This window comes from Meleagris gallopavo, chromosome 1 (genome assembly GCF_000146605.3).
Source record: "Meleagris gallopavo isolate NT-WF06-2002-E0010 breed Aviagen turkey brand Nicholas breeding stock chromosome 1, Turkey_5.1, whole genome shotgun sequence".
Classification (NCBI taxonomy): Eukaryota; Metazoa; Chordata; class Aves; order Galliformes; family Phasianidae; genus Meleagris; species Meleagris gallopavo.
Genome location: NC_015011.2, coordinates 40,585,882 through 40,596,757, shown reverse-complemented (window position 1 = coordinate 40,596,757; position 10,876 = coordinate 40,585,882). Strand labels below are relative to the sequence as shown.

Here is a 10,876-nt window from a genome sequence, read left to right as displayed (position 1 = left end):
CCACACATTTCCCATTGGCAAGGATATTGAGATGAGCAATAACTTCTTCCTGGTCTTTTGGCTTGAGCTGTATTTGAAAGGAAGTACAGGTACAATCATCTTTGCTAGTTATCTAGATGGAATCTTAGAAATTTATGCAGGGGGAACTGAATAGCTGATGCTCTCCTGTCACAATGTTTTTATAGTGCCAGCCTAAAATGGGTAGGATAAAGTGTGCTTTTCGTTATTGACTGGAAAAGGAAGGTTAAATTATAGGTAGGATTATAGATTTAGCTTGAAGATGACCAAGATTACATGAAATAAATCCCACCTTGAAGAGTATATTCTATGTATGTTTGAAGAGCTTTGATACATATTGTTTTTCTCTCGTATCTATCAGGTAGATGAAGAGTTCTTGTAACACTGTGATTTTCTTTCATAGGTGACACTGCCGTATGCCTTTCTTCATATGAGACACAACTTGAAATATTTTGATAAAATGAGATGCTTGCGGAAGCGATCAGCAGTGTCATTCTTAGGCGTCCTTGTCATTTGCTTGCTGTTCATGAACTTGTACATTGAAGATGGTTATGTTTTGGTAAGTTTCTTAGATGAAAGAAATTCTGGAACAATAAAATACAACCCTAGCGAATCATTAAGGTTCATAATTCCTGTAGTCTCCTCCTTTTAGTATACAGTTAATAGAAAAATGCATCCTGATGAAGTCATCTTATCAATACACAACGCACACAGGTGTGTAAGATCTGAATTGTCCTTTACTTTTTGTTCTAAGTATAGGAGAAAATGAATGTAGAAGATCTTTTGTAACAGATACCTCCTTCTAAGAGAAAAGGTATCCTGTATTTCCCATATTTCTTGATTTTCTTCAGTTTTAATGTAGAAATTGCCTACATCTGGAATATTCATGTAAGCTAGGAGCTCCTTCTTCAGTTCATACTACGAATCACACCTGTAAATACTACATGATGATAGGGAATATAGTTATAGAAGAGAATCTACATTAATTCCATATTACTTTTAGGCTCTTGTATGAATAATTTCTTTTCACTGCTTTTATTCTATGTTTTTGTCATATTCTGTTTCCCAGATTTGAATCTTCTAGGTTCGGTGCTACAATGTGAACAATTAGATGGAAATGACACCTAGTGTAAGTCAATGATAGCAATAAATAAATAGATAAATAAATAAATAAATAATCAAAAAGTCTGTTAAGAATTTCAACAAATAGGTTATTGAGAATGTAACATAACCTGCAATTTAATGTACCCTATCGATGTCACACTGGAGAATGAGAAGTATGATCTGAAGTATTAGTTATATTTTGAATTTCCAGTTAATCAGAAATTGGATTGGGCCCAGAGGAAGGGCATGATAGCCTAAAAGGTGGAGCTTACAAGTAATAGAATGACTAAACTAAACATATAGCATTGTGATGCAATTAGACAGTCTTTCTTGATTTGAAGTTGAACTAGCAAATGGCTTTGTGATTCTTCTTTGTCTGGCTCATCTAATGGGGCAGTACAGACTTCCCAGTATTGTGGAAGGTGAAGTCTTCGCTGGATCTGAATAGCAATACGATAATATGAAATATGTGCAATATGTAAATAGTAAAAGCTTACATGAATTTATCACAACAATGTATGTCTTACTAATGATATTAATTAAAAACATTTTACTCATTGCATTAGCCACTGTAATATTGTTAACTTTGTGAGTACAATTAAGGCCATCCTAGTGCTTTTTGAACTTTCAAAAAGATAACTCATACTTCCAGTATGTTACTCCATTACCAATATAATGCTTTCTCTAACAGCACTAGCACTAAGATTTTACACTGTTTGATTTATTCATGATTTCTTCATTGTGACTGAATTTGACCTGGCTTATCAATTTTTTTTTTCCTAGCAGTATTTTCTTCTTTCAGTAATTTCTTCAAACTCCCCCAGATGTCTCTGAAAGTGCTTTTATTATCACTGCTAATGGGGTTCCTCTTGATTTGTTTTTGAAATCTTTTCCTATCCTATTTGCCAACTCCCCAGATGGTTCTATGTCTTATTCTTAATTCGCTCTTTTCCCCCCCTTTTTTTAGAAATTCACTCTTCTTCATTGCTTCTCTCATCACAGTTCTGGCATGTTTGCATTCATGTATCTCCCAGCCAAGTCTCTTGCCAAATCTCCTGACAGTTCTCCCAGATCTCTTGATACATTTATGGTCCATCAAGCATTTTTCAAATTTGTCAGGCTTTTGACTTTTTATCTTATTTATTTATTTTTATTTTCAACTTTTCTGACCATGTCTGACAGCTCCGTTAATTTACTAGTGTGTGTGCTCTGCTGAGGTAAAAAAAAAAATAAAAGCAGCTGTAGTGTTAGTGGTGAGGAGAGACACGGTTCTGGATAGATTTTGAGGACAGCAAGCTAACCAGTGTCCCTCAGGAGATTAGAATCTGAAAGTTCTCAGAGTTCTGAAGGCCATTTGACTTTCTAACTATAGCTTGTTTCATGCTGGAAGATCTGTAGAATAAGAGACAGAGTATGAGTGTAATTGCCCAGCTTCTCTTCCCAGTCTTGGACAGCTGGCACCACTTTCACCACATGCAACCTGTAATGAGCAGACCTTCAGGAAGTTACAAATTAAAACTGAGATACACTGTGGCAAATCACAGGAAGGGAGGATTTTCCTTTTTCTCAAGGAGAATGTTGCATGTCCGAAGAAACCCTTTCATTGGTCTCTGCAGGGCATTTGCTGTGGAAGTGGAAAATAATGACTATGGAAATTAATGGCCCACCTGGAGAAATTGCTTAAATTGTTTTAATAGATGGTATGCAGTGCTGATATATGCTTATGGTTCTGCTGTAGTGTGAGTGCCACTTCATCCAAACATTTAGAAAACACTCCTAATTAATATAACTTTATATTGCAATATCTCTGTTGAGATACTGTGACTTGTTGTACATACTTTGAGTTGTTAGTGAAGCATGGCTTCCCAACTCTCCTATGAGTACCAGGCCTTATTTGGGCACTGTGAAAACAGTAGCAATATTCTAGTTGACATAGAATCTTTAGTGGAGCAGTGTATGTATATAAAAATGGAGCACTTTGGACTATCCTGACAATTACAGGAATCCTTCAAGATCCAGCAAACAGTAGAACATGTTCTAAAGGTTAATTAAGAAAGAAGAAACAGAACTATCTTAGAAACAAAGAAGACAGCTAAAGAGAATAATTAGCTCTTCATCTTCTCTGATCTCTCCACAGCAGTTAGAAGGAGAAAAACAAAAACAAAAACAAAACAGATCTTATATTTAAGGAAAAATCAATATTTCAGTTTTGCTTTCCATTCATTTTTTGAATGAACAGCAAAATCTACCCATGAGGCATTCCTTCAAGAGTAAAAAGAAAAAACTTTTTGGTTTTTCTTTGTTTTGTTTTGTTTTTGTGTGGACAGTTCATTTTAACATTTTGTCTTGACATCTACAATTTCAAATTATTTTTAAATTTTATGCAATAAGTTGGGTTTCCATTCTCACATCCTACAAAATGAAGAATTTTGATGTTCTGTTTTGGGATGACAAATGATATTTTGACCTTAATGAAAAACACTGTTTGAAAAAGTAATACTAGTACTAGAACAATTGTTTTGTGCGTTTGTCATTGTTGTTGCTTGTTGTTGTTTTCTGTTTTGGTTTGGAGCCAGTCCACTGATTTGCATTTTAACCTCAAACAAACCTTCTTCACCTAATTTATGAGAAAATGTGAAATAGTATAGCAGCACTAGAGAGTATAGCAGTGCAAGACGTCATCAAAAAGATATTTACTGAACTCAGATGCCAATTATTTACTCTTCTATGAAAGAAAAATAGTAAACTTGAAATGTACATGGGATTGGTTTACAGGAATATTTATTTTCACCATAAAATACATCTTTACATATCTAGAATGTTTATACCATCAAACATAAATTTTACTTACCATTATTCTTGTTAGAAGCAGAACTAATGCTGCACAATGCTCTCATTTAATGACAGGTCAGGACATTTTTTAGCATAGTAACATACTGTAATAGAAGAAAAACTAATTTCTTAATTGGCCTGTCATCAGACTACAATCAAACAATGTAAATTGTAAACAGTTTCATGGTGCTGCATCTGGTTGTATTCTTTTTCTTTTTTAAGGACTGAGGGAAAGGTTCTATGGATGATTTGCTGCTGCTGAAGTCTCTCTTTCCCTTGTATGATTTCATTAAGGCTCAGGAGGCCTCTTGAAAGAAAAATAAATAAATAAAAAACAAGAATAGGGACGAGGAGAGAGAATCTGGTGATGTAAAACTGCTCTTTGCTCTGTTTAGGGCTTTTTCGATAGTTTTCTTGTTTGAGGGTTTGTTTGGGCTGTTTTGCTTTTAATCACTGAAAGTATTTTCAAAAAGATCTCCTCCACCCCTTCTTTCAAGGAAAATTATCTCATGTGTTGTGAACTGATGTTCTCTTTTCCCTGTTCTGAGTATGCCAGCATTTTTTTGTGATAATTAACTGATTCAAAACCTTTCAAAAAACAACATTTAAAGCATTTTTGTCCAAACTGTTTTTTCTTCTTTTCTTTTTACCATAATCTGAAAAGTTATTTCCTGCAACCAAAAATGTGTGATATTCAGTAATGGGTTTTAAAAATGAGGTAACATCTACATGCTTTCAAGAAAGCTGACACTGAAAAATGTTATTCTTGGAAACCTGCCTGTCTGTGTTGCCTTTCTGGCTAGCATTCATAAATGTGTTTCTCTCTATCTCTCTCCCTCTCCTATTCTTCTTGTTTTCTCACTAATAGGAAGGGGACAAGCAATTAATCAGAGAAACAGCCACGCACCAGCTCAACCCAGAGCGCTATGCTCACACGTACAAAGATTTGTCTAATTTCTCAGGATCTATAAACATATCCTATCGCTACCTAGCTGGCACGCCTTTGCCAAGGAAAAGTAAGTAACTGCAATCTGAATGTTATGAAATGAAGTAATTTAAAATGGGTGAAATCCGTGTAGTTCCTGTGGTATTTCTAGGCAAGATAAATTAGTTAAACAGTGAGGATCTCAGAGAGTGTGGCAGGACAGGTATCTCTGCACAGGCAGTTCCCGGGTAGCTGCTAATTCAACCTCAGCAGTGAGTGTCCTACAACTTCTTTATCTTCTAATCACATGCCTGCCTGGTAAGCTGTCCTTCAGACAGCCTCAGATAGTCTGTGGATATTTTTGTGGATCTTCTCCAAAGCTGGGAGAGATGATTCTGGAACTGGGAGCTATGCACATGATGATGGTACTCTACAGCCACTCCCTAAGACTAGACACAGCCTGTGCCTGTACAGTCAATATGATTGGGATCAGATACAGCCTTCAGGTCTTCTGTTGGATCAGTCTTGCAGCTGGAATTCACTGTTCATTTAACAATGATAACTGGAGATAGGAGTTGCACTATTTATGGAGATGGTAGAGGACGACTCTTCTCCCAGCTTTCTCCCAGCCAAACAAACTATATGCTCATTCTAACTTCAAGCAGGCCTCAAGACTTTCATCTTGAAGTGAAATATAGACATACTTCAATTTTATTCAGCAGTCCTTCCAAATCAATCATTTCACCAGCATAAGCAGGGCTCAGAAGTCCAAGCACAGAGAGTAAAATAGAATTACTTGTGACTTGCTGATCTTCATAGAAATCTATAAGGTATAGTTTGTTCAAATTAGATTAGAGAAAATTCTGACTATGTAGGCACCATGCCTGGCTTCTAGGGATTGTACTTCACTGTACAATTACATTTTAAATGGAATTTAAAGGAAAGGAAAACTGTGCATCACCATATCAGAGTAGTCTTTTACAAACCACTTTTTAAAGAAAGCTGGGGCGGACTCAACTTAATTATCAAGTCTTAGCATTTGTTACATTAAAATAGAGATACGTCAGAAGATATCTGAAAGTACTGATTTGGACTGCCAGGAAAGAAATATGTAATAGTAATACTGCAAAGCAGCAGAGATTAAAATTGTTTACAATGAAGATGCATCTCTCCCCAGCAAAATGTAGCAGCATTAAAAACAGCTTATGGAAATACAGATATGCAGTGGTAAATTCTCTTCTATTTCAAAATGATGTCCAAATTACATCTTGCAAAAAGGACTTACGTATGCTTACTCAGTGAGTTCTAAAAAAGAGTTAGAAAAAAATTCAACAGGGGAAAATTGGACAAGTTCAGTTAAAAATGAAAATGAGAATGCAGAGAGAAATTATCCATGCAACATTCATAAAATGGTAAATATACATGAAACTAGCTCTGTATAGTGCTTACAATGATAAAAGTTTAGCTCATGTTTTGGTGCTGTACTTCACACGTGCCTTGTTTCAAAATATTGTGTGAATCATAAATCATAATCACCTTTCTTTCAGCAGATTTCATAGTCTTAGCACTGAATTTTTGATCAGTGGATTTTTTCCTGTCCCAAGCATATACATTCACATTGTTTGGATTTTGTCCATTTCACACTAGTATGCAGTATGATTCTTGTTTCATGAAAAAGGAATAAACATTCTTTGCTGCATGCATCTTAGTAGGTTCACACAACAAATTCTCAGACTTCACCATTCAAAAGCTTTATTTAACATTAACACAGCCCTAGATTATAGATTTGAAACTAGTTTGCAATGTCAGATTCTCTGTTTTTGTCTGATTTCTCTTTTGTACAGGGTATCTTACAATTGGGCTATCTTCTGTGAAACGGAAAAAAGGAAACTACTTGCTTGAGACCATCAAGTCCATATTTGAACAGTCGAGTTATGAGGAACTTAAAGAAATCACAGTGGTAGTACAACTGGCAGATTTTGATTCAGCCTGGTGTGAAGGGATGGTCCAGGATATTTCACAGAAATTTGCACATCACATAATTGCAGGCAGACTAATAGTTATTCACGTCCCTGAGGTGTATTATCCAATACTGGATGGTCTCAAGAGAAATTACAATGACCCAGAAGACCGTGTGAAGTTTCGATCTAAACAGAATGTTGATTATGCTTTCCTGCTTAACTTCTGTGCTAATCTTTCTGACTATTATGTGATGCTAGAAGATGACGTTCGCTGTTCAAAGAACTTTTTGACCACTGTTAAGAAAGTAATTACCTCAAGAGAAGGATCCTACTGGGTAACTTTGGAATTCTCCAAACTGGGTTATATTGGAAAGCTTTACCATTCCCATGACCTCCCACGCCTGGCCCATTTTTTGTTGATGTTTTACCAAGAAATGCCTTGCGATTGGCTGTTGATCCACTTTCGGGGGCTGTTAGCTCAAAAGGAAGTGATACGTTTTAAGCCATCACTGTTCCAGCACATGGGATACTATTCATCTTACAAAGGAGCTGAAAACAAACTAAAGGATGATGATTTTGAAGAGGAATCATTTGATATCCCTGACAACCCACCTGCAAACTTGCACACCAATATGAATGTATTTGAAAACTACGAAGCAAGCAAGGCTTACAGCAGCATTGATGAGTACTTCTGGGGCAAGCCTCCTTCTACGGGGGACTTTTATGGGATTGTATTTGAAAAGCCTATTAAAATCAGTAAGATTAAAGTTATCACTGGAACTGAAGACCGGCAAAATGACATTTTGCGTCATGGGGCCTTGGAAGTAGGCGAGAAGATTGTAGGGAGTAAAATAGGGAGAAAATGTACTACGTACTTGAGACTAGGGGAATTCAAAAATGGGAATTTTGAAATGACAGATGTAGAGCACAAAGTTCTGTTTGATATTAGCTGCATGAGAATTCTTGTTACCAAAAGTCAAAAAGAGTGGCTAATCATTAGGAGCATTAGCATCTGGACTTCTCAAACATCAAGTCAATAAAATGAAGCTACCTGAGAAAGTACACATTAAATACAATCAGCTGGGTCCCAACTGGTACCATTTCCCAGATAAACTGATTTATTTCCAACTCTTTCCTAGAGACACAGGAAATCTGGGGAAACAATAAAATTATCAAAGCAATTTATTTTTTACTAGTTTGGCCAGGCAATATACAAGCATTTACTTGTTGAAAATTTTGAATTTTATAGAAAATGCAAAGTTCTGAAACTTTTCTTGAGATCTTGAATCCTTTTTTTTTGTTGTTGTTTTTTTTGTTGTTGTTTTTTTTTTTTGTTTGTTTGTTTTGGTTTGGTTTTTAATTGTAATTTCTCTTTATAGAGAGATCTTCTGGACTATTCAGATCAAAACAAAACATATTATAATTACCAAAATGTTTAAAGTTATGACCACTACGTTGTGAATGGAAATTGGATTCCACCTTATGCACATTCAAATTTAAAATGTTATGGTAGTATGCGTTTGTAAAATAGTTGGTAATATGTTTCTTTTAAAGGCAGTTGTGACAAGGATGTCTGTCCTGAAACTGGCAATTTCATTCTGAGCACTGTAAGAAAATATTGTGGCTTGTCATTGAAAATTCTTTTCAAAAGGGAATGTATGTAAAATTATGAGTCTGACATGTTTACTATGTGAAAAATAGAAAATTGCATCTATTATTTTGTCTCAACAAATATTGTTTGTTCTTTTTCCTAGGTGAAAATAATACTACTAATGTTTTATATTAGTTAGGGGAACAATTTAATCTCATTCAAATAAAATTTCTCATAGTAAGAAAACATTCTGCTGTGGAAAAAGATGTCAGTATCAAATCCAGGCACCCCCAGGGCAACCTTTTTCTCTTAGGCATCTTAAGTTTCAGAGCATATTTAAGTTGCATAGCTGCAGTATTCTTCCTGAAATTTTTTCCACCTTCCCTACTTACACATCCTATCTATACATGATACAGATGTAAAATGTACCAGGTTAAGCAATTGGAAGTGAATGCTACACCATTCTTTACTGGCTGATGTCTAGGCAATAGACCACATGCAAAACGAAGATTCTTAATTTAAGGAGCAATTAATATTTTTCTGATTTTTTTTTCCTATCGTTCTCTAAATTTTATCATGTTGGTCCTGTTGCCATCTTTTAATGGCCTCGAGTTTTTCCCTACAAATTTATTTTGCCTGGCTTGAGCCAATAAGCAGAAAGTTTCCTCAGTCCTAATGACTTCAATGTCATCTCTGGGTTTCCAGTGTATCACACAGGGAGGCTATATGGCAATGTGACTTATATTACACACATACATGAGTAGAATCTACAAGTGTTACTTTTTCCTCTAAGAAATTCTGCAGATATTCTCAGTAGACACTAGAAAATCCACTGGAATATCAAATGTGACACGGATGAACACTGTATTATCAAACCCACAAATACTGCAGTTATCATCTAATTACATGTATGGGTTTTAGTTAAATCTGGGAGGCAAGGATTAAATTTCAAGAATGTCTGCACTGACCAAGAGTGAACTAACTACTGTACTCAGTATACCCAAACCTGATATAGCTATTTCAGAAAAGAAAATTATTTGAAAATCTACACGAAACAGCAATGATATTGCTTTTCCTGATTCATAAATCCTGCTAAATTCAAGTCTACATTTGGAAAATCTCCTACTCGGAGGCAAGGTACATTTTTAAATAAATCTTGTTTTACTTGATTACACATAACTTGAAAAAATATCCTTGCCTTTAAAAAGATTCTCCTTAATACACACCTAAATCTCTATTCTTCTCATATGTCTATGGAAAGATATCTTAAAAACAACATACATGTCCAATCTGGAAAGAAAAATATCACATTTTTCTTAATGAAAAATATGTACCATTCTCAAATGGTTATAAAACTTTAAAGGACCTGTTTTTTAACAGTGATTTTCCATGATTGTCAACTAACTAGTTGATAATTAGTTATGAGTCAACGACATGAGGCTTTACATGAAATGTCTTTCCACATTTCCTTTCTTTGATTGTCAACTATAAGTGCTAAAGCAAATATAACTAGGCTGACTAGGACTGTTTACTTTTACTCAGAAATGCAGTTTTTCCAACCAAATCTTCCAAATCAGGATGGAGAACGTACTTACTCTATATGTTCTATAATACTCAATCTATAATGTTCTTGTAATCAAAACCATATACAATGTGAATGGATGATACACATTAAATGCATTCAACAAAAGCTTAAAGAGTATTTTATGAACTAGAAATGAAAATAACCAGTTCAACTGTGCAAAAACTAACCCAATAATACATTTTTAGTTGTGCTTATGGTAAACAAAATAATTTTAAGTTGTATTCTAAATAGTCCTCAGAAATGCAATTTGAAACTGAGGCCTAGACACTGGTATTTGATGCATGGTTATGCTGCAACAGCTGGGAGGAGTTGGACATTTCAGCTGAACAGGGGGCTGCTTGAAAATGCCGAGACCAACATCTTATGCTAAATTTGTTGATTCTCTGGATTTAGGAGACTGTAACTTTCTGATCTACAGCTTACCGAGTGTAAAAAGAAGAGTCACAGTACTTGTTACCATTTCTTTGAGAGCAGAACACAACTGCTTTCCTTTCTAAAACACTAGCAGTGAGTTTTATCTCCTTCACCATACAGATGTGGTAATAAAAGCTCATCTGGCTTCAGGCTCTTCCCTATCTATGAGGGTCAAATCCATGAATGTCAAGCATATGCCCTCAAAGGAAGCTTGTCTCAGGTGTGGATAGCAGTATGCTCTAGGAATAAGAGGCATGCATTAGCCTTCCTCTTGTACTATATTTGATTTGAAAACAAAAAAAATTAAAGATTCATTTAACTCAGGAGAAGCAAGAACATTGTCCTGTAGAATGTCTGAGCATTCACTTGAATGTGTGCATTCCACTTCCTCCTCCAAGTAATTATATTTTACCCAACTCATTACCATGAAAATTGTTGCCAACTCT

At 35.2% G+C, this 10,876-nt stretch overlaps 1 protein-coding gene across 1 annotated transcript; it reads left to right on the top strand.

The window, feature by feature from the left end:
• The first annotated feature begins 425 nt into the window (after nucleotides 1-425).
• On the top strand, nucleotides 426-10,865 carry MGAT4C (MGAT4 family member C). The gene is made up of 3 exons (XM_031553808.1): nucleotides 426-577; nucleotides 4,823-4,970; nucleotides 6,724-10,865. Exons 1-3 carry the CDS (start codon nucleotides 449-451, stop codon nucleotides 7,878-7,880), a joined length of 1,434 nt encoding a protein of 477 aa, XP_031409668.1. The 5' UTR covers nucleotides 426-448; the 3' UTR covers nucleotides 7,881-10,865.
• The last annotated feature ends 11 nt before the right edge of the window (nucleotides 10,866-10,876 follow it).

What these genes read in the sequence shown, in the direction of transcription:
- MGAT4C (XM_031553808.1), top strand. Translation starts at nt 449, where the DNA reads ATGAGACACAACTTGAAATATTTTGATAAAATGAGATGCTTGCGGAAG. An exon ending in TTGAAGATGGTTATGTTTTG is followed by an intron (nt 578 to 4,822) that starts GTAAGTTTCTTA and finishes TCTCACTAATAG; the next exon opens with GAAGGGGACAAGCAATTAAT. An exon ending in CACGCCTTTGCCAAGGAAAA is followed by an intron (nt 4,971 to 6,723) that starts GTAAGTAACTGC and finishes TCTTTTGTACAG; the next exon opens with GGTATCTTACAATTGGGCTA.